Genomic DNA, 25,158 nt, shown 5'->3' on the forward strand with positions numbered 1-25,158 from the left:
AATAAATCCGCTCTCATTTTTTCTCACTTTTTTGTTTGACTCTCGTCGCGTCTGTTTTTTTTTTTGTCTTATTTTTTATTTGTCTCATTTTTTTTCAATCCTAGACTTTGTGGAAGGTCAGATTTTTTTTGTTGCAAGATATTTGCTTGATTTTTGTTTATGGGTGTGGGTGACAGTAATTGTATATTTTTCGTTTTTGTTTTCAGAGAAGTAAGTTAGGTATGTAATGTTTTTTTTTTTTTGTGCATGGTCATGATTGCAATATTTTTTTTATAGTTGATAAACGAATATTACTTTTCGGTACATATAATGTATAGGAACATAGCTTGCATACATAGTAAAGTAGGTAGAATTAGTTTCGACATAATTTTTTTTTTTTTATTGGTCTGTTCTATAATGAAAGGTCATAAAACACAAATAAAATACATTTTCGAAACATCATCCTGGTCGTGTGCCACTACCAGCGTCCTTGTCCTCATAACCGACAGACATGGTGTCGTCGGTCGGCGGCGGCGCACAGTGTGGGAATTGGCGAATTTAGCGGAATAAAATTAATAACGCTTGCATTTTAAATTTTGTTGTAGTTTTTTTTGTGATTAGTTCATTGAATATGTGTATACAATCAAATGTAACTCACATTTTGGTGATATTTTATTTTAGTTTTTGTAAAATGAGCTTTGAAGTGACAGGTTATTTTCACCAAAAAGTACTTTTTTTTTGAAAATCATAATTTACAAAAAAATCTTTTGAGGAATGATTTATTGTTTAATTTTATGACAAATATGAATAAAATAAAGAAAAAAGTTAATTATTTTCAGAATTGACTAGGTTTTTTGCAAACCGATATGTCAATGACGTTGTTTATGAACTAAAGAAACTATTCTCTAAAAGGCTACTAAAACGTACAAGATACTATTTCAAAGGATGTTTTAAATTATGTAGCTTTATTTATGGAAAATCAATGTTTTTTTTTTAATTATACATACATCATCAAGGATACCAAAAATGAAAAGAACCGTAAACTCCCTGTCGAAAAAAAATCAGTTTAACTGGAATAGACAATTTGTATTTACCAATCGTGTTATTCTTGTAAAATAAAAAGCCAATTTGAATTTATTTAATTGTTTTTACTATATGTTTTGTTTTTATTGTAAACTTTAACTTTATGGACACTCACTGGCATATAGTACCATCCGTATTTTTCAATGTAAAGGTCTCTGGTTCTTGTAACATGTCTCTCAAAGGCATCTAAATTAATAGGAAACCCTGAGGACACAGCTTCTAAAGTAATATGGAACCCTTTTATCAGATCTATATCAACACCAGTTATTTGAGCAGTTCTTTGTTCATCTCTGAAGAACCATCTTGCCTTATTGCCGTCATTAGTTTTACCAGATTGTTGTGTTGGCATGTCAATGAGTAGGCCAGTTTCTCTTTTATATTGATCTTGAATGTTTTTTTTTCCTGGCCTTAAAATTTTCCTTATGTTGTTGATCCTTTACTTGCCAAACCTTTACTTCAAGTCTATAGGCAATGTGAAGGATACATTCCATAAACCTAATCCAAGAATGAAGTGGAGACAAACCAAAGGACATGGCCAACGGATTCTCAATCTTGGTTGAAATACTTCTCCTGTTATTCATTTCCGATGGCTTTGCACCGCAAATATAATAACTTTGGGAAGAAGACGTAACGGGTGATAAGGCAGTACAAACCTTACCATCGACCATAGAAAGCAAGAATATTGACTTCACGGCAACATCGATTTCTCCTTCATGAATTTCTACAGCTGGCAATGCGTTGATTTGCTCAACAACTTGATCAACTTCTCTTTTGATCAAGTCTGTTGTTTCCTTAGCAAATAGAAGCTTGATGGGGTGACAATATCTTGCTGAAGAAGGAGCTGGATTTTGTTTTTTTATTAATTGATAGTTTCCGTTTTAATTTTTTTAAATAATTTAATTCTATTTTTTTTTCTTACTGTTAACTTTGAATTTGAACACCCTGTATTTTTATTAAAACTATTTTAAAATCAAATTCACAAATTTTTTGAACACCCTGTGAAATAAAAAAGTTTCTAATTCTATAACATTCTTCTTCTAACAAAATCCCAAAAAGTTATTCGATTTTGACGGTATGCCATCATTTTTTTTTGATAGTCATTTAGAAAAAAAAAAAAAAAAAAATATCATAACAAAATTGGGGTGCCAAATTTTAGTGATTCTTGATAGATAATAAATCAAGCTTTGCATTGAATATTGTCTCTAAGCTGAATAACGCGGAATAACTAAAGTTTTGCTCTAACAAAGGTACAAAAATCGAAAAAAAACAGGTTTTTTTAACTTCAATCACCAAAACAAAAATGTAAAACACCCTGTGAAATAAAAAATTACTTACATAATTATACCTTGATATTTAAAAAATATAAAAAAAATAAAACTTTTATTAAAACACACACCAAACGCACGAGAAAAAATTAAGAGCAAAGTAACCTCTTTCACCTAATAAAGAGAAAAAAAATCGCCAACTGCAACTTCGAAGCTATTTTTTTTTTGTTTACATGATCCCCACCTATCAATACTTTTGTTATCACTTTCTACAATCTATTAGCTTTAAGAAAAACCGGTTTTGGCATCAAACAAGACAAGTCATTTTTCGAATTAAATTCCGCTAAATTCGCGAAATCCCACACTGTGCGGCGGCGCGTCGGTCGGCGTGCGCCGGCCATTAGCATACCTACGTAGATATTGTTGTTAAAAATTTGTAAACACTTTTGGATAGGATACAATCTATCTACTTTTATTTCTTTCAGAGTCAAGATACTTGTAAATAAAATCTGTATAGTATATTAATTACTAGTTGGTCTAGGTACCTATCTTGAACATTGGTTGGGTTGAAGAGTAGGTATTTCAAAGGACAATTAGAATTTACTAAATCATAAAATCAAATGGTGAGCGAAATTCTGCAACAGACAATGAATGTGTCAACAATCAGTGTTATATAATGTATTTAGGTACCTAATAATATGTAGTAGGTACATCAGAGAGGAGAAAATTTCATTTTTTGCTTTCTGTGGTTACATATGAGCATTGTGAGAGAAAAGGGTTGCCTTGTAAAAAGAAGTGCCACAAAAATATCGGACACAGATTTTTAAATTGAAAACAACAAAAAAGAAAGCCATAAATGACCAGTACCTACCTAGTCGGTGTGACGTTTTTCCTCGCTTTGTCCTCATACCCACAGTAATTCATAACAACAACTAATAGATACCTACCTAAATATATACCTACCATATATTTATGTAGCGCTCTTACAACCCTTTCAAAAAAATTATTACTTTTAGTAGGTAGCTGTTGTAGTTATGTGGGTGCCCAGCTGCCCAGCGCCATGTTCCGCGAAATGACTGAGATGATAAATCTATTTTTCCATTGTTCATCATCACCTAAATGATCAAAAAACATTTATTACTTTGCCACCGCATGACGCAGCGCACTGATAGAAAGCACCAACAAATATTTTTCAATATGTAGGTAGGTACCTACCAGCCTACATATTATTACTTTGTAACACTACTGCGAAAAAAAGAATTAGGTAGGTACCTAAATTGAAAAAGTGAAAGGGTTGCGAATCCTGCATAGCTAGATATACCTACATAATTATGTACCTACATAGGTTAGGTACTATAATATTTTTGAAATGTCTGATTTCGCCTGCCGTTTTTTTTTTTATACATATATTTTTCTAAGAACCTATACAAATATCATTAGAAAACAAAAGATAATAAAACACATGACATAATTAGATCCAGCAAACAAAAAAAAAAAAGAACTTGTTATTCATGCGTAATACATATTATTTATGTTCATAAGTAAAGGATAATATACAAAAAAAAAATCACTGTTCTGCGTCTGCCTGCCTAGCATTTTTTTTCACACATCCCATGAATGAAACAACAAAAATGTATCTCCTTTGCCGTCTGGTTTTTTGCGTCGTATTCTTGTGCATAGAGGTATTTCTTTTCTCTATCTTTTTGTGTGGCTTTCCATTTTGTTTTTGTTTTTTTTTTTTTGCTTCACTTTGAGGGAAAAAAGAGTCGAAGAGCAAAAATGTTATTCAAAGCTGTGAAATCATGGCAAAGAGAAGTGCACTAATACATTCAAATTCATTTACATGAGATTTAAGTTGGCTGCTTGGGTAGACCTGCCCTTAAGTGATCGATCACTCAAATGAACTAAAGTGCCCAACTCTAACCTACATATTATCTGTCTGTTTCTATCTCAAGCCAAAGCCTAGAACACTGAAGTGATTTACATCAAACTTTTCGTATAGTTATGTAAGTTTTTGGTAATTTTGTAGAGGGAAAATTTAAATCTATTTGTTACCAAAATTAACGGTACTTATTTTGATTAGAAAAATATATGCACCGTGGCAAATAAGATCTTAGTTTTGAAATGAAAAAATGGGTTACATGTATGTTAAGGTATAAAGATAAGGAATTTAGAAGTCTGGCAGGTTTATTTCACGGCATTCAATGGTTTATGAGGAGTTGAAAAATGCCTTTTTTCCGATTTTTGTGTCAAGTGTATAATAGAGTGACCGCAAGAAATCGATTTTCGAAATTTGGTCGGGGGAACCCCATTAAATGTTCCGCCTTTGCAGATTTTTAGATAACCAAAATTTCAGCTCGATTGGATAACTCTAAATGGTGCCGACACTCGCTCAAAGTATCAAAAATCTCTGTTTTTTCACTGTTTTTCGAAGAAAATTAGCTCTAGCTCCCAAACAGATCGGGTTATTTTCACTTTTTATATATTTAATTAAAGGTAGTGTTGCTACACATAATTCAGATGCTAAATTTGTTTAGTTTTACCAAAAAAGAAAAATTTTGTCATCAATTTAAATTTTCAGTACTTACCTCAAAAAGAGCTGAAGTGCAAACTCGATTTAAAATGAAACTTTTTTTTAAACTGTTTTATTTAAAAAAACGAAACATTTAACAGAATTCTAAGGCTGTGTGTGAATTGCGTTAAATAGTTAACACTGTGTAAAATTTTTGACACTATTGAGGTGAACAAAAAAATTTCAGCTGTATGGCTTATTGTTTAATATTTTTCTCTGCCTCTTTTCTGCTATGAAACTCCTTTTTAATAAAAAAAAAAAAAACAAAACAAAACCATCTGCAAAAAAAATTTAACTCAAATTTAACCAGGTCCCAGAGCCCGAGCCCAATAAATTTTTAACAGTTGAAAATTTTTTATTCACCTCAACAGTGTCAAATATTTTACACTATGTGAACTATTTTACGCAATTCACACACGGCCTAAAAAACAAAAAAAAATAACATCGTGTTACATTTCTTATACATAATTAATGAAGTAAATACTAAAAAAATTTAATCAACAGATTTACAAAGTAGTTTTGGAAGCATCAGGATACAATTTTCGGCACTCACTGACTACTTGAAGTACATATTGTTTTTGTTCCTCATCTTTAGTTAAAAGGTTATTAAAATCCGTTATTAATTTGACTCCTCTTTCTGTCATGTCATTTACGACTTTAAGTGATTGTACTTTTTTAAAGCCTTCTTTAAAATGCGGGTTTTCGGGCCAAAGATTTGGAGGTTCTTTGAGAAAACTTGTGTCTATTTTCAATCGGCTGAAAAAGTTCAATGTTTCTTTGTTCACAATATTTTTTAACCCTGCTGTGACAAATTGTTCATCTTCGTGTGTCTGTAGCTTTGGATTTACTATTCTGTTGGTTTCCGTTTCACTGGTTTTCAAAATTATGTTGGCCATTTCTAATTTTGTTCGCCATCTGGTAAAGTTAGGTCAAAGAACGCCAGACCTGCCTGCTCTGAACTCAAATACCATAAATGGTTTGAGAATTTAGCAAGAGCCTTCTCTGAAATATCTTTGTCTATCTTGCGGTATTCAGTGCAATTACGCAAAAGATCAAGATCTTGTTTAGGAGCCAGATAAGCTCTTGGGGCATTAAACCAAGCAAAAGTTTTTTCTTGTTGAATGTAAGTTTGATTTTGAAACTACAAAGTCGATTGGATTTTGCCCTAGTGCTTCTATTGTAGCTATAATTTATTATGCGAGAAGCATTTCTATCAGATGCCTTACATCGATCCAATAACAAAGAAAGTTTCACGACTATACCTCATACTTTTGCTACCCGAGGGCCCAGAGATAGAGAAACATCCATTCTATCCCTATCCGCAGAATAAAACAGTTTAAAAAAAGTTTAATTTTAAATCGAGTTTGCATTCAGCTCTTTTTGTGGTAAGTACTGAAAATTTAAATTGATGACAATATTTTTCTTTTTTAGTAAAACTAAACAAATTAAGCATCTGAATTGTGTGTAACAACACTACCTTTAATTAAATATATAAAAAGTGAAAATAACCCGATCTGTTTTGGAGCTAGAGCTAATTTTCTTCGAAAAACAGTGAAAAAACAGAGATTTTTGATACTTTGAGCGAGTGTCGGCACCATTTAGAGTTATCCAATCGAGCTGAAATTTTGGCTATCTAAAAATCTGCAAAGGCGGAACATTTTATGGGGTTCCCCCGAAAAAAATTCGACGAAAAGTTTTTTCTATGGGAGTTGCGGTCACTCTAGTGTATAACCACTTTAAATATTATAGAGCCGATAGAGGGCAATACCTTGACTTCAAAAAGTTCGCCCCAAGACGTTTTTTTTGCGGCATTCCCTTTGCCAGGTGGTCCCGAAAATATTAAAAAAATCAGTTTTTGATGTCGGAGCTCGGAGGTATAAACACATGTATGATATACCAAAAAATCAGGAAAAACACCACGATTACAAAAATCTGGCTCACATACGTTTTATTCGCGGCATTCACCCTACCAGACGTCATTGAAATCCTGAAATGCATTTTCAGAAAAGAGTTAAGCGTCCCAGACGTTTAAACCACGGCCTTACCCCAACCAGACGTCCTTGAAGAGTCCCGAAATAGCGGCTTTCTTACAAAAGTCAGAACATTATTTTTGTCTTGATATAAATTCAGGACTCTTCAAGGACGTCTGGTGGGGGTATGGCCATGGCTAAAATGCGACTTATTAATTTAGTATCAAGGGGTAGTGAACTGTATCGAAAAGCATTTCATTTGTATTGAAAAGCATATCATTTCTGAAATAAAAGTCAAAATATCAAGAGATCACTAAATTAATTTACTTTTTATATCTCCGGGTTCAGATTTTATGGCATGATTATGAGTCCTCCATTATTTTTCATTTTCGACATGACGCAATTATGGATGGGTTGGCGTCACCAAGTAAAAGGCATACAAATTTACTAATCATATCATTGTATATTTGCATAAATTACCTAAATAAAAAAAAAAACAAGTAGATAGATTTGAAGCACAAACGAAAAAATGTGCTATTTTCATTCTAAGATTGACGTTTATTTCGATCACTGTATTGTATTTTACTGATTACCTCAAGCAAAGGGGCCTGACCTGACAGATAACCATAATTTACAAACAACATGTTTATATTCAGAGACTTTCAAGTTGATAAGAAATTAAATGTGTTTGAATGATGATAATGTTGTTCATACATATTTTGTTTTAATAACTGCCTTTAAAACCACTCACAACGCCAAAGAATTAAATTCCAAGCAAAATCAAAATCAAAATGTATGGAGCTATGCCATTTTTGTTTTATAGACATACAAAAAATCTGCAATATACTATAACTTGTACCCATGCGACGCGACGAACGTTTCATAAAAAAATTGGTTATTGAGTTCGAAGTACACTTTTAGTTTTGTTTCAATAGGTCTATTTGGGGTCTCAAATACTCATTTCGAAATTCAATAAGTTAAGCCTTAACTAAATTGGCCACTTTTTGCAAGAATAGGTACACAAAAGTGAAAATATTTTTTTTCTCGCTAGCGCAATTAATTTGGAACAAAAAGTATTCAAATTGTTTTTTTTTAGACCAAAAAATAAGCTTTCTGAATCATAAATCATCAAAACACCAATTTGAAAATTTTCACTTTTATCATTTTTCACTTTTTAGGTCAATGTAGTTTAGGCTTTAGACGGAGAAATAAACATCATGTTCCCCTTTTTTAAGTCATTGGCGAAAATTTCCAAACATTTCTACTTAACCTAGCCTAAAACAAACTCTAAACCGACTTTAAAATACTTTAAAATGGGAGTCAACTCTAAAAAAAAATTGTTTCAGAATCAGAGACGACTCTTTGATACTTTTAAACGACTTAAAGAACACTTAGCGCTAAAGAGGTCGTCTTACTTTAAAAGCAGTATAAGACCCTTGTTTATCTTTTTAAGGTATGCTTTTCTATGTTGATGTTTGCAACGACAAGCAATACAATTAATTGAACAAATAAATGGAAAACAATATTTTAAATAACTTCTGCTTATATTTGAGTATACACCTGGACCCTTATTCGCGGTACTAAGATAAACAGAAATGGTAAATTTATCACCATTAAATTAAAATTGTGAAAAATTTCTTCATCGAACTTGTCAGAGAACCAGAATAGCCCTTCAGAACAGAAAAAATCTGAAGTGATTAAAACCAGACAATGATCATGATACCTCAGATCGCTTTTTAGTGGAGTAACTAAAGCTCAAAAAATGGCAATATTAGGGAACCTTGCCAAACAGCTCTGATTTTGATAAATTTTTTTCAAACGTCGGTAATTAAAAATACTTTAAAATCTATAGATTAAAAATTGCCGCTGTTGCCGTTTTGATTTTTTAAATTTAATTGAAGATTTTTGTGAACAAAATATTTTTTTTTGTTTCAAAAATTTTGCTTAAAGGTATAACTACAATGATCTAAAAAGTGACAAAGTGTGTTTTTTATTATTTTTTATTTTTAAAATTAAAATTATGTAAATTGAGGAAAGGCTTTTTAAAAAAATGGTAATTAAACTCAGATTTTTGAAAAAAAAATTATGTATTGAACAAATTTTAACATGTCCTTTTTAAAACTTTTTCGTATTATAAAATGCGTTTATTTTTCATTTTTTTTGCCACATTTATTATGATTTGGAATTAGTAAAGGAAATGTCATACATATGTATTACAGTTTATGAAAAAAATTAAAAAGTATTTCATTTTCGAAGAACTTTTTTTAATAGAAGTTTTGAAAAAAAATTAGGTAACCTATTTTTTTTTTAAGTTCAACATTTAAATATAAAATTATTTTTTCTTCATTCCATATCTCTTATAAAGTTAAAAAGCAAAAGTTTAAAGTTCCTATTTGCCAAAGTTAGGGACCATTCTTTCAAAAACTCTTGATTAAATTTAGTGGATTTAAATTTAACAGATAGAATGAGATTCTGGCTTTTTAGAAACTTTTATGCAAATATTATATACCTATGTTGCCGTTGTGCTCAAAATATTTATTTTGTGTTTGAAGTCAGTTTGTGAGAAAATTGCATTTATCGCTTAAACGATCGATGGAAGATTGTCTTTTAATTCCATATATTTTTTTCCTTAAATTACGTAGAGAATCTTTTGGTATCATTTATTTTATGAAAATTAAGCAAAAAAATGGTTTTGTTCAAAAAAAAATTTAATTTTAGTTTTAAAAAACAATACGGCAACATCGGCAATTTTTAACCTACAGACCTTAAAGTATTTTTAATTACCGACGTTTTAAAAAAAAAGATCATCAAAATCAGAGCTGTTCGGTCGGGTTCCCTAGTTATTTGCTTTAGTTACTCCACTTTTAACAAAATTACTTTTTTAATAACTGCCTATACAATTTTTAAATAGGAGATCACTCATCATAAATTGGCCAAAGAAACCTAAGGATTGCTAGTTTCAAGGCAAGGCCAATGCTTTTTGAGACTCAGGATAATATTATCTATCTATTTGTCATTATTCCAATTTGATACGAAATTTCTCCAGACTCCAGGGATCAAATGAAAAATTCTTAAGCCTAGTACACAGCTGAGGCGGAACGAAATTTTTCATACAAAATTTCGTTAACGAAATCTTGAACGAAATTAATTTTTTTTTGGTTTTGCTTTTAAACTTATTTTCTGATGTTTTTTCTTGACCTTTTTTATTTGTATTTTTATTATTTTTACTTTGCTATAGTACCTGATGGTATTTTTTTTGTTATAATAGGTGTGTTTTTTATTACAACCGGTCTTAACTAGACAAAAAAAACGCAGTCTGGGCTAAGCAATTTACATGTTAAATACAACAACACTTTAGCCCCTTGGGCTTAGTTGTTTAGCCCGGAGATTTCTCTGGGCTTAACATTTTCAAGAGTTTTAAATCTGTGCTACCAAACTAATTTTTTCATAAATTGTTTAGAATTTGTTAACAAACGTGAAAATTGACGTTTGGAATGACAAAATGTATTTAAATAGTTTTGCTAGCATACATTTTTATATCTCTTTGTAAAACATACATGAAAAATACAAGAAAAACCCGAAAGCGAAAAATATGACAACTCTAAATTTTTGTTTTGTCTGCTGTTTTCGGAACATTCAATATGGAGTGCTGCCAAGATTTCATGTTAAGCCCCGAGGCGTTTTTTTTTGTCCAGTTAATACCGGTGGTAATAAAAAACACACCTAATGTTTGCAGTTGACTTTGGAGACTTCAAAATTTTTCGTTTCGCTTCGGCTGCGTACTAGGCTTTAGCAGGTAATTAATGTTAAAGCTTTGACATAGCCGTCCGCTTATAAGGCGGTTTTAAATGAAATTTAAATGAATTAAATCATGATTGATGATTAGATTTCTTTACTTTTAGATTGAGTAAAAAAAAAAAAAAAAAACAATACAAAAATTTCCATTGTAAAGGCTTAACTACATACACCACTTTTTGAAAAAGTACAAAAGTGAAAATATTTTTTTTCTGGCTAGCGCAATTTTTTTGTGAAAAAGAGTATACAAATTGTTTTTAAGACCAAAAAATAAGCTTTCTGCATCATCTGTTTTAATTTTCTAGCCGGAAAAACTATTAAAAAATGCGTTTGAAAATTTTCACTTTTGTACTTTTTCACTTTTTGAGCCAATGTAGTTAAGCCTTATCATCATGTAATAATTCAATTGTTTATTAATAGGTACTCAATCATAGATGTTTTAAAACTGGTAAAATGAAAGCCAGTTTTCTTTTGCTCTACGGTTGCAAAAGGTACAAAATTGCTGGAACTTCCCGTTGTATAGATTGCCATTTAAAGTTAGAAGCTCTGGATTCCGGACTTGAATATAAGCGATATTTCTTTATAATTGAATGTGTCTCGAAAGTCGAAAATAAATATTGTTCCTCGGTTTCTGCTATTAATTTTTCTTAAACAAAGTCTTCGTGCTTTTGAATTACAAATTTTTTCCAAAAACTTTTTCAACTAGGTACATTAATGTCGTTTTCGATTGGAATCACTCAATGATTCACTCATTCTGAAATCCAATGAAAATGTTTGAATCGCTTCCACCCAATTCTGAAATTTATTATCTGTATGGGTGAAAAATCAAATAATCAAAACTTGCAGCAGGTTTCTGAATGATTCCGGACGCTTTTGGACGGCCAATCGAAAACGACATATACCTTTATAAGTATTAGGTTTGTTCATTGTGAGCTCTAGGGCACTCTGGGTCGCTCCCAACTCGTTGTCAAACGTTTTTTGAAGCTACTTTTTCAACCAGAGTTATTTCCTCTGTGTTCGATGTTCGCTCTGTACGCACCCTGAACAACTCTGGGTATTTTGTCAGAGCGCATGATACAACTAAAGATATGGCATTACGCATGTTTGGTGTTGCTTTTCACACTTTTGTGCGCCTCGATGACGTCACTGAGTTGTATCATGGTCAGAGCGGATGAATTCAGAGTTATCAAAATGAAATCAGCTGTTTAAGAAAAAAAAATTGTTTGGAGTGCGAAAAGTGATTTGTCGTTTGTGGATACAAAATTTGTATGGTAAATATGAGATTTTTTACGAAATTCATGAAATAAGAAACTAAATAAAGTAACAAATGTCAAAACTGAAATCAGCTGACGAAACTAAAGCTCTGAGGTGTTCGGTGAATGAAAACCCGAGAAACTCTAATTTTATTGACAGTTAATATACATGACCCAGAGTGAACTGGAGGGGGAACAACGAACAGACCTATTTTTTTTATTCTTACACACAAACGTAGTTTTTATGAGACATGGAGAAGCTGTCAAATTTTCAAGAATTGGAATATGAGCTCGGGACCGGGAGTAGTTCTCGCGTCTAGTTTGAAATAAATGAAAATTGTGGGCAATAAGACTAATAAATACCGAAAGTTTTAGAGTGCTTACTATGCACCTAAAAAAATTTTTCGGGATTTCGGTTTCAAAAACAATTCTTAGTTTGTAATTAAGGTGTTAACACGTAAAAAACAATAAAAGTGTATGATTCCGTTAATATCTCTTTTTTACATGATTTCAATATCTTATTGTGCTTTCAGTAGTGTTTTGTTGTGATTGAGTTAAGTTGGAAAAATCGTTGAAGAATTATTAGTTTTAATATTTAACTTATAATAATTGTATGTTTAAATTGTTATTTATTTGGTTTTAATTTTATGTTTCAGTTAAAATTTAAGTGAAATACAATTTTGAAGAGTTTTTTTTATTTTTTCTGTTCTATTTTCGGGATTTTGGCCTTTTTGGATTTTGGGTTTTCAGGATTTTAGTTTTTCAGGATTCTGGGTTTTCGGGATTTTGGGTTATAGGGATTCTGGGTTTTCGGGATTCTCGCCTTTCGGGATTTTGGGTTTTCGGGATTTAGGGTTTTCTGGATTTTGGGCTTTCTGGATTTTGGATTTCGGAATTCTATCTGTCTTCCTTCCGTTTCTTTATTCATTATTACAGTCTGGATATTCTCCATAAACTATTTTGTCTCGTCGGTCTATTCTTTTCCATATCCGGAAAAAATAAAGAAACACACGCGTTTTGCGTATAAAATATGCTTCATAGGTTTTATTTATTTAAATTTTTGGTTTAGCGGCGCAAAACTAGCTAACTGAGAGGAATCGCCGCTGCAAACAAACTAACCCAAAATTGGGGGCGCCTTCATTCTTCAAAAAGTTCAGGACAAAAAATATGAGGGCCGTTGAAAAAGTAAAATAGAAAAAAATTGGAGCGCCTTTGTGAAAGAAAAGTAAAACATCGATTGGAAAGACTTCGTTATTTATATAACTTTTGTAAATGTTCTCAATTCTTGCTCCCCTGTGCGACGGCCCAGGCTGCCCCCCCCCCTAAAACCGGCTCTGAATACAATTGAGGAAATCTTTGCTTTAATATGCCAAAGCTGTGCTCAATGGCATCCCGGGTGGCCGGGTGGAGCTTAGCTTGACGTTGAACCTTTTCTGACTATTGGTAAGGTGCCCATTATCCTTATGTGGAATCACCAAATTGCTGGTGCAAGGGTATGCACAATCGCCAAACAAATAATAATCTACACAGGAAGCTGATAAATTTATGGTAGGTTAGAGAGTTCTGGAGGACCCAGATATCTTGACACGAACTCGGAAATCCAACAAAAACATTTATATATTTTTTTTGTTCTTTGCATATTGCTTGAACACAAAGACTGGTGTTACCTTTTCTGTCAATATTCTCATCCTTCGTGGGTCGAGATATGGCCTGTGACGAATATATCAAACGAAATTTCAAAAAATATTCTCGTAGTCTCTTTTGTTTTAGTAGAAATGTTGTTACACCACAATTTTACAAATCACGACAGATAGCTAAGTTAAGACTAAACATTCCTGATCTACTTACCATTAGCTTTAGAGAAACCTGATTTAGCGTTGAAAAATGCACTGCTGTGAACTTTTTGCTCCTATCGTTTGGCCATTTTATGATTTTTGGACTAAGGCTGCTCAGGAATATTATTTATTTCAATAAAAAAAACAGTATACAGGGTGTCCGGTAGAAAATGGATAAGCCTAAAAAGGCTGATAGGTGCACTTTTGACTGTTCTGAAACCGAATAGAAAAAGTTTCTATCGCAACCAGTTTAGAAAATATTAGCTTTTTTTCGTTCAGTGTATTTTAAATTTCATCGTCTTACGTTTTCTTTAACCACAACCACGAATGAATGAATTTTATAAATTTCTTATTTTTATAATTTTCTACAATAATTGGCTCACTACATAAGAAGTTAAAAGTTTTTCTTACTGTTGCATCTTTTCTTTAAAAAAATTTTGAAATTTGTTTTTCGGTGCAAAATGTAAAAAAAAATATTTTATGAAAATTTTCAAACACCTGTAGTATAAAAAAAATCCATAGGAACGTAGGTTGCCAACTTTTTTAAAAATATGCGCGGCCAAAGGGGATTGCAGAATGGTAAAAGTTTTTATCAAATCTAGAGTTACTAGGAAGTTATTGGTACCAAAGTGCAAAAAAAGCCTATTAATTTAATAAATTATTTTAACTGTAAAATCTTAAGTTTTTCACATTGCTGCCTCAAATGCATGGATTCCATCAGTTTTTTTAATCAGTCATATTTTACAATAATTCTTCTTACACATAACTACTAAAAAAAAGTGTTATAACCGTTGAACAATGGCTATAAAAAAATAATTTAACTTCTTTTTTAATTCAAAGTAGAAAAAAAATATTTGTTTGCTAATTCGCTAATAACCAGTTTAAAAGATAAAATAAGAAGTGGCTCACAATATTAACTGTAAATTAAATTGCATCTAACAAATATTGGATGTTTTTCGTAGCCCAATAACATTGGGAATTGAACAAAAATTGGAAAACATTGCAACATTTTCGATGAGGTTGCATTGGGCCAACGCGACCGAAAATCTCAATTTTTCTTTAAAACGAGATCATTAAGAAGTCAAAACTCAAAACAAGCTGTCCCGATGCACAATTGTATGCCCATGCTTAAACTGAGCAAACAAATATTTTTTTTTCTACTTTGCATTAAAAAAAAGTTAAATTATTTTTTTATAGCCATTGTTCAACGGTTATAACACTTTTTTTTAGTAGTTATGTGTAAGAAGAATTATTGTAAAATATGACTGATTAAAAAAACTGATGGAATCCATGCATTTGAGGCAGCAAGCAATGTGAAAAACTTAAGATTTTACAGTTAAAATAATTTATTAAATTAATAGGCTTTTTTTGCACTTTGGTACCAATAACTTCCTAGTAACTCTAGATTTGATAAAAACTTTTACCATTCTGCAATCCCCTTTGGACGCGCATATTTTTAAAAAAGTTGGCCACCTACGTTCCTATGGATTTTTTTATACTACAGGTGTTTGAAAATTTTCATAAAATATTTTTTTTTACATTTTGCATCGAAAAACAAATTTCAAAATTTTTTTAAAGAAAAGATGCAACAGTTGTAAAAACTTTTAACTTCTTATGTAGTGAGCCAATTATTGTAGAAAATTATAAAAATAAGAAATTTATAAAATTCATTCATTCGTGGTTGTGGTTAAAGAAAACGTAAGACGATGAAATTTAAAATACACTGAACGAAAAAAAGCTAATATTTTCTAAACTGGTTGCGATAGAAACTTTTTCTATTCGGTTTCAGAACAGTCAAAAGTGCACCTATCAGACTTTTTAGGCTTATCCATTTTCTACCGGACACCCTGTATATAAATAAAGATCGAAACGATCTGCCAAATCCCTAAAACTGAACGACTCATGAACTATAAGAACATAACAAGCTTCTGTACGCGCTTGCGCGCTTATCTGGCCAAAGAATCTTGAAAGATTCGGAAGACTCCTACCTTTAAGGACAAATTTTGAATTTTAACATAATACTTGTTCAAACTTCAAATGTGCACTTGATTCTTACATTATCGATAAGCAGCCGGTTGATCCTGAAATGTGTCCTGAACTCTCGTTCAGAATAGGATGGTACTATACACGATCTCTTGTTCTTGGGTTCTTCGTCTCCATCGTCTGAGTCGTCTAAAAATATTTTGTACACTTCAGTGGTGTTATTGTCGGAGCTTATGGTCATTGGTCAACAGTAAGAGTTTAAGCTGTTGTTCTTTAAAAGCACTCTTCTTCTTCCTTTTTCTCGGCGCTGTTATGATCTCGATGTCGAGGGGATCATAACCTTCCCACGTTACTGCTGCACACTAGTGATCAGAGGCGGCGGAAGGGGTGTGCGGAGTGTGCCCCCGCACACGGCCCCGCGCTTAGAGGGGCCCCGCGGTCGCTAAATGAAAATGTCTCAGAAATAATAAAATCCGAAAAACCATGTCTCTTCTCTTTATTCAAAACAATCAAATAATTGAAATTGGCTTGTTTCCACTCGATTTCCATAATTCCATCGAGATGAGTCGAAGCATACATTGGCCACTTTTTGCAAAAGCAGGAAATAAAAAATAAATCAAACAATTTAAGATTATTGTTTGTTTTTTTTTTTTTCTCAAGTGAAGCAAATAATTAGTTTGCCAAGCAACTTGGATTATCTAAAATTTTGCTTTTAAAATTCCCAATTAAATTTACAAAATACAAAATCTCAGTGATAAAAACAGTTTTTTTTTTTCTTTTTTCTATTTTTCAATTTTGTATAGGTATTTAAAATTGTATGAAATAAGTTTTTGTAAAGGTTAAGAATGGGTAAACTTTATTTCCCTTAAATAAAATTCTTTGGTCGCTTACGCTCGCAATTTATATAAACTGATTTTTTACACTTTCTAGCAATTTAAACACTTTGTTACGTAGGACTTAAGAACATTTTTGTTTTCCGCCGCCAATTTAATGATTAAAAAGGACCATTTTATTCAGTGGAATTTTCGCTGTTCGAAATTTCGTAGGTATTCGAACTCATTTTGCGGATTCATTGATGTTTCAAAATCAAACGGATTTACAATCCACCAAACTTTAAAAACCTGTTTTAAACCAAAGATTTTGCTCAAACAAACATGCGAATAATTTGTTTTTCTCAGTTATTTCGTAAAAAAAAATGTAATGATTGATAAGTATCTAACAGAGGAAAAACATCAACAAAAACAATTTCAATTTTTTATATATCTTCCTGTATTTAGCAGGGGGAGCCCCTTGTTTTTTTCCGGTCTCTTCTTCTTCAACTCAAAAGCAAAATTGAATCACCAATTAAAAGAAGCAATAAGTCATCAATATTCCTAAAATTACATTTTGATGTTAATCTTTTCTCTATACAAATGAAAGAAAAAAAAAAAGATTTTCTAATAGAAATCATATACATATACAAGTGATTTAAAAAAAACAATAGTTTAAAGAAAGAAACAAATCCCGGCCTTATTTCCTTCTTCCTACTGATAAATTTTAACTTTTTTATTTTAATATAGCAATGGCACTCAGCTATATTACAGGTTGTTTGAAAAGTGTAAATTTTCAAATTTTAAGAATAACGTGAGACTAGCCTAACCACATTCTTAGAACCATCAAATAATGAAGTTGTGCAGTTATTTGCGTTTTGCCAACAATAAGATGAGATGGACTTATTCCCCTTTTCCAATTGGTAATTCAATTGATATTTTTATATTCTAAAAGAGAAACCGAGAAACTGACGAAAACAAGAATTTCTACATTAAAATAAATAGCTATATTATACAATACCAATTTTAGAAAATTACAATTTAATCAAAAAGCAATCAAGTGTTAGTTTTTATTTTGATGAAGAAAGTTTGATTTTTATTTGAATAGTCAAATTTTAGAAAATTTTGCATTTAATTTTTATGAAATTTGGAATGTAGATTAAAAATTTCTGCAAAATTTCATATCAATTTTACTTAAAATAGTTTTTGTTCTTTTATTATAAACATTTATAGCGATTTCTAACGATTTTGATTTTTTCTAAAAACGTGCCCTAATAAAAGAAATCAATTTGCTGAAATTCATTCTAGATGTCGATTTTGTTTGATTTGAAGAACGAATTATTTTTTTTTTGATATGTACGTTTCAGAACATTTAACGAAAAATCTTATTTATATAAAAAGTTTTAAAAATTAAAGCAATCTGAAACTTAAGAAAAAGTTCGTGAGATCGAGTCGTGCATTTTGTTTTTCATCTACAGCCCTGTTCCATTGGAAGTGGTAGTCTTCTAATAGTAGATGTTTTGGTTAATCTAGGACTATCATCTACTGTCTTGGGAATCGCTAGTAAACTACTAGTAGTACTTTGCCACCTCCCAAAGGAACAGGGCTTACATTGAAATGAAACGTTTTGTCTTAAGGGGTTATATCTAGTTGTAAGTGCAAAAAATCCTTCTTTTTTGTGGATTTTTGGGGAAGAGGCATTTAATTATATGAACATAAAGAATACATATCCACATAGCAAATTAAATGTATTAAAAGAATTCGCTTTGTATTTAAAAAAATATTGGGTTCCGTTGTTTTTGTAGTAGATCTCCTAGACGACCTCCAAAAAAAAGGTATCTGGTGGTGAGCAAGATATCTCTGATCCAAGTCACTTAAAATTAAAAAAACCAAAAGATTCATTTTCAGGATAGACGAATGCAGGTAATGAACGAAGAAATAGTCAAAATTTTGATATGACAAAATGGCGGCTTCCCAAAGAAAAAAATCGTTTTTTTACGAAAATTTACACTTTAAAGTGGCTTTAAAAATCGATTTATTGTCAAAAACCTTTTTCCTTCCTTCATTACCTGACAAAAGTATCTAAGAAAATTGTGTAAAAATTTAAAGCCGATTACTTCAGCCGTTTGGGAGAAAGTTTGCTCACCGCCAGACACCTTTTTTTTGGAGGTCGTCTAGGAGATCTTCTACAAAAGTAACGGAACCCAATATTTTTTTAAATACACATTGAATACTTTTAATACATTAAATTTTCTATATGGATATGTATTCTTTATGTTTATATAATTAAATGCCTCTTCACAAAAAATCCACAAAAAAAAGTTTTTTTTTGCACTTACAACTAGATAACCCCTTAAGTTTGTTATTAGAATTTTGAACTTGAACTTGGACCGAAGATTTAATACTTTTTTTCAAAATAATAGTCCAAATTCATTTTCTCAGGGGCCCCGAAAATTTACTCTAGCACACGCCTCATTTTGGTCTAGCGCCGCCTCTGCTAGTGATCCGCCTGTGGGGTTCGCCGGGTTGACCTCAGAAATCGGCGGCAAGCCTCCCGGTTTTGTATTGTTCCGTTTCTAAGGCCAACTGAATGCTGGTGTTTTTGCATTTGCTTGTACCAGGAATTTTTAGGCCTACCTTTTCTTTTTATTTCGTGTTGGAACGTTATATGATATTGCTTTTTTGACGGGGTTCTCAGGATCTCTCCTTTGAACATGGCAATACCATGTCCTTTAAAAGCACTCATTTTCAAAATAAATTGATTTAATACGCACAATAAAACTTAAAATCGTCTTGTCCCTGGGAAATAAATCACAATATAAAACTACTAACTAGGCTTGTGTAGTTCGCGAACGAACTAGTTCAATGAACTAGTTCATCTTGGTGAACTAGTGAACTTAGTTCACTTACTTAGTTCAATTTAGTTCGCGGATAGCGAAAAAGATTTGTTTCAACAAACTAAACAGCAACTTCTTGCGCTCACCTTACATTATCATTTTTTTGTATATTTTTTAGGTGAAAGGAAGTCCCATCTGTATAGGGAATTTTTCCTTGTCTCCTTGTCTTTTACGACGAAAGCGCCCTTTTTAGTCCGACAGACGTTTAAAGAAGGGGTGCAGAAACCAAAGTGCATATGAAGTTGCATCTAGTTCTCTGTTGAGCGAAATCAGTTCTTCTGCTCTACCTCAAGATTTAGATGTAAAACAAAAGGTGGCTTGTGCCAGTAACAGCGTTTCTTCTTCAAGCACCACTTTTTCTTATTTCTGAGCAAGAACAAAAAAAAAAGTATCATCTTGGTCCTTGCATTACTATGACAAGTATATGAACGAAATTAATAATTTTTATAGAAAATAAAATATGTACAATGTACATTGTACATATCTATTTTTTTAACTTAACTTGTTTTTCTGTGTAGGCTATAGGTCGTTTTTGATATTTAATTATTTTTATTCGACGTTTCAAGTGTGAATACACTCTTCTTCAGGACTATAAAAATAAAATAATTCTAAAAAATTTTTAATATATTTATAATAGATACTTATCTTAAAATTTTCTTTTCTTAAATTCTTTGTTATGGTTCTCAATAAGTTGCTTTTAGATTTCTTAAATCGCTCAAATATTTTAAATATTCAATAAAAATGTCTTGAAAAAGACGTTTGTAATCATTGAATTTTCAAAATATAAAAAACTTTTTTGTTAAAAGGAACTATTTCTCAAGGTGAATTTTATAATCAACTTAATTTCACTTAAATTTGATAACGAAAAATTTTTTGAATTTCTTATCAATGAATAAAAAGTTTTTTATATTTTGAAAATTCAATGATTACAAACGTCTTTTTCAAGACATTTTTATTGAATTTTTAAAATATTTGAGCGATTTAAGAAATCTAAAAGCAACTTATATTGAGAACCATAACAAAGAATTTAAGAAAAGAAAATTTTAAGATAAGTATCTATTATAAATATATTAAAAATTTTTTAGAATTATTTTATTTTTATAGTCCTGAAGAAGAGTGTAATGTTCTTAAAAGAATTGAAAGACGCGTGTTAATAGTTCAAGAGTAGATTTAATACTAAAATATAATTAGTCATTTACAATGTATAAAAGAGTTAGAGTTACGTGGGAGTGTATAGGTAATACATTATATATGTGTGTTACATTATACTAAATACATGAATACTACACATCTCCCCTTTTAAGAATTCAAAAATAATATAAATTACAAATTCAAAATATTATTTAATGTGATTTTATGATGCCATATCTGCTCGGCTTCAATACTGTTCTACCATATCGGGTTGTTGTTAGATAGTTGGGATGTGTTTCCACGTCAGAGTTTCTTGTGGATTCTTCTCCCCCTTTAGGTTCTTCACTAGTAGTAGACACAGGAGTTGATTGTAAATCGGCAGTAGGCTCCGGAATATGTACGTCATTTTGTGTTTTAGGAAGATCTTTTCTGAAAGAATAAACAAGGTGAAATGAATTTCTTCGAAAAGTACCTCTTTCGGTCTCGACGTAGTATGAGCGTGGTAGATTAGCTTTGTTTACAATTCTGCCCCAAACGTGCAGATCTCGAACCCAAACGATATCATCAGGTAAAAATTCCTGACGCTTGTGGACGCCTCGTCTCTGGTCAAAATTCTTTGCTTGGTTACGTTTTAAGGCTTGTTCTTTGAGCTGAAGTTCATCATAATTAATCAACTTGGGACGCAATTGCTCAGATGCAAGTGGTAAAGTCGTTCTCAATCTTCGGTTCATCAGCAATTCAGCAGGGCTATATCCATTTGCAGTTGGCGTTGCTCTATACTCTAAAAGAGCAAGGTAAGGATCTTCGTTTTTTTTCATAAGGAGTTTAACTGTTTTCACGGCTGATTCAATAAAGCCATTGCTTTGTGGAAATCTTGGGCTCGAGGTGATGTGCGTGAATCCCCATTCTCTGGCAAAATTTCTAAATTCGGACATCTCAAGCTGTTTGAACTGCGGCCCATTATCGGTTCGTACTATCTCTGGGATTCCATGTCTGGAAAAAATAGATTTAAGTTTAGAAATAATGCATTTTGCAGATTGATTTTCCAATAAAGCTATTTCTGGAAAACGCGAAAAATAATCGCTGACTACCAAAAAAGTTTTTGATTGGCAAAAGAAAATGTCAGCTCCGACCATCTGCCATGGATTCTTTGGTGTTTCCGTTGGAATAAGTGGTTCATGCCTCGGGGTAGTATGTTGAATGCATACTTCGCACCCTTTGACGACATGTTCCACCTGTGCTGCACATCCCGGCCACCAGACCGATTGCCTTGCCCGCGCTCTGCATTTGTTGATACCTAGGTGGCCTTCATGGATTCTGGTTAACATCTCGTTGCGCATTTTATGTGGAATGACTAAACGGTTGGCATACATCAGCATTCCATCATTAATCGCCAGACTATAACGGTCATTAAAAAATTGCCTTGCTTCTGGAGAAGTTTTTTGTTTTATGGGCCATCCATTTTGAACATAGTTTTTAACTTCGTTTAAAATCGCATCATTTTGTTGGGCTGTTTTTATTTCATCAATTTTTGTTTTTGTTGCTGGTATGACGGAGATAATAGCTTTCACGAAAGTGCTTAGATCTTCTTCGCTTTCTTGGCTTTGGTTTGATGACACTACTGGGCTTCTGGATAAGGCGTCAGCTGCAATTAAATCTTTCCCTGGGGTGTAAAAAATTTTGAATAAGAACTGCAACATACGCATTCTGAATCTTTGCAACCTGGGTGTCAACTCATCTAGATTCTTGGAGGTGAAAATCGGAACCAATGGCTTATGGTCCGTCTCAATAAAGAATGACATACCTGTGACATAATCCCGAAATTTTTCGCATGTCGCCCACGTTATCGCCAACGCCTCCTTCTCTATTTGAGCGTAACCTTTTTCTGTCTCAGTCAAGGTTCTCGATGCATAAGCGACTGGCTTAAGAAATCCGTCACTATCTTCCTGTCGCAAGACAGCTCCAAGCCCAAATGAGGAAGCATCAGCCGAGATAATAGTTTTATGGCTTGGGTCAAACATTTTCAGCACGGGTTCTGTAATTAAAATTTTCTTTAGATTTAAAAATGCATTATTTTGACTCACACCCCAGGTAAAGCTGACGTTGTTTCTCAGAAGCTCATTCAGTGGATGGCATATTGTTGCCAAATCGGGAACGAATTTGCCTAAATAGTTGACTAGACCTAGGAATCTTTTCAATTCAGTTACGTTGCTTGGAGTTGAGAATCCGTCGATCGCTTCCACCTTGGATTTTCCTGGATGAATACCTGTGTCATCTATTCTGTGTCCGAGAAATGTCACGGACGTAATGCCAACTTGACACTTTGCACCATTAAGAGTCACCCCTTTAGACTCCAACCTTCTTAAAACCTTACGAACGTTATCGTCATGACTTTCTATAGTAGACCCATAGACAAGTATGTCATCTGTTTGGCACAATACCCCTGGAATGCCTTCAATTATACGCTGAATTTGCTTCTGAAAAATTTCAGGAGCGCTTGAAATTCCAAAAGGTAGCCGAAGGAAGCAATAACGCCCAAATGGTGTCAAAAAAGTTGTCATTAGCTGCGATTGAGGTGAAAGTTTCACCTGCCAAAACCCATTTTTCGTGTCTAATTTCGTGAAAAATTTCGCTCCAGATAACTGCGCAAGAGTGTGATCCGCACTGGGCATGGGATGCACTTCACGTTCAACGCACTCATTTAGTCTATGTAGATCAACACAAAGGCGAATGTCTCCATCAGCTTTTGGAACAATGACAAGTGGCGCACACCACTCTGTTGGTTCATCAACGAATTTGATGACTTCCAGCCTTACCATGTCGTCTAATTTTGATTTTAATTTCCCTATTAATGGAATGGGTACTCTGCGTGCTGTATAGATAGCATATGGATTGTTTGGGGATTTTAATTTTATTTCATATTGCCCCGGAAGGCAGCCTAATTCCTGAAGTAGTTTAGGGAATTCTGATTCAATGTTTACACTTGAACGAACTTGTGCACAGTTATTTGTATTTATCGCATTGACTCTCTGTATTAATTTTAATTGTTCACATGCACTCAAACATAGCAGAGGAGCTTTTAATTGTTCTATGACATAAATCGTTGAGTATAAAAACCTATTATTGCATTCTAATTTTCCATCAAAGGAACCAACTATTTTTAAATTTCACCAACTGGCCCAACAAGATTGCGATCACTGTCTTTCAAAATAGTGTTAGAAAAATTTTTATTAAAAACTAACAGGGGAATAACATTAACCGGAGCACCGCTATCAAGAACAAAATTCACTTTTACACCATTAACGGCAATGTCTTCGGTCCACTGAGTGGTATTGCTAGTTGCTTTAGTGTGAAAGGTACCAATAAAGGTTTCATTTATATTAATGTGTGCTGGTTGCTCGGCTACGCTATTAATATTTTTAACAGAGAGTTTATTAGATTTGCAAACATAACTGAAATGATTCCACTTGTTGCATTTGCTGCAGCGTTTCCCATATGCAGGGCATTTGTGTTTGCTGGGGTGGGGATCATTACCACAGAAATCGCATTTCTTTTTGTTGTTGTTGGAGGTCCGTTGTTTCATGTCATTTTGCCTCTGATGACTACTTGTTGTTGGATTTTGCGACGAAAATCGTTTTTTGTGAACTGTTGCTGACTCGTTCGATGATTGTAAACTGTTTTAGCGCAAGTCCGAAACCCGGCACTAAATAAAACCCTTAATAGAACCCTGAATAGAACCCTCAATAAAGCCCTAAATAAAACCCGATTAAATAAAACACAACCAATTTTTTAACGTGGAAAAGCCTTAGCAAAAACCACGGTTTATTCTTTCCACTTTACATAGTTCTTTCTTCGTATAAAACTTTCCGATTACCAATTACAATTCTTTCCGATTTGATATTCTTTGGATTTACAATTTAAACAATTCTTTCGATTTTCGATTAAAACAAAACTTTCGATTTACAATTAAAATAATTCTTTCGATTTCCGATTAAAACAATTCTTTCGATTTACAATTAAAATAATTCTTTCGATTCTTTCCGTATTAATCCTTCCGAGTCCGCGCCAAGACTGAAGAAAAAATGGTTTCTCTCCAATAAGATGGAGAGAAAAAAAGCATAAAAACGTAGAAACATAGAACTAGAGCACAAGGTAGCTCTGTTCAGTTAAAAGAAAACATCGAACGAGAGTTAATCAACTCTCCGTTCGATACAGTCCCGGCGAAAACCTACGGTTTTCCACTTGTTCCCCTCTCGTTTGGTCGTCTTTTCTTCCCTTCTCATCTTTACAGGTTGTTCTTTATCAATTCTTCTTTACAAATTCTTCGTTATAAGTTATTCTTCTACTGGTAAAATACAGATTTTCTGCACCGGCCTCGTCAGCTGATTGGTTGCAGTCTGGATCACCACATTCCGAACTAGTCCGTCTTTCCCAGGCATCACCTTGATGATCCTTCCCATTGCCCATGCTGAGGGCGGGAAATTTTCGCTTTTAATGATGCACAACTGACCTATCCGGACGTTGTGTTTCTCTTTCCTCCATTTCTTTCGTTCTAGTAATGTCACTAGATATTCTTCTTTCCATCT

General features: G+C 32.6%; 1 protein-coding gene across 1 annotated transcript; it reads right to left on the reverse strand.

Moving 5' to 3' along the window:
- Positions 1 to 1,436: 1,436 nt before the first annotated feature.
- On the reverse strand, positions 1,437 to 23,391 carry LOC129909936 (uncharacterized protein K02A2.6-like). Its single transcript, XM_055987113.1, has 3 exons — positions 21,045 to 23,391; positions 20,835 to 20,996; positions 1,437 to 1,903 (listed from the first exon to the last, which is right to left on the reverse strand). The coding sequence occupies exons 1-3, from the start codon at positions 23,389 to 23,391 to the stop codon at positions 1,437 to 1,439; spliced, it is 2,976 nt and encodes a 991-aa protein (XP_055843088.1).
- Positions 23,392 to 25,158: the final 1,767 nt, after the last annotated feature.

Source organism: Episyrphus balteatus, chromosome 1 (genome assembly GCF_945859705.1).
Source record: "Episyrphus balteatus chromosome 1, idEpiBalt1.1, whole genome shotgun sequence".
In the NCBI taxonomy this organism is placed as follows: domain Eukaryota; kingdom Metazoa; phylum Arthropoda; class Insecta; order Diptera; family Syrphidae; genus Episyrphus; species Episyrphus balteatus.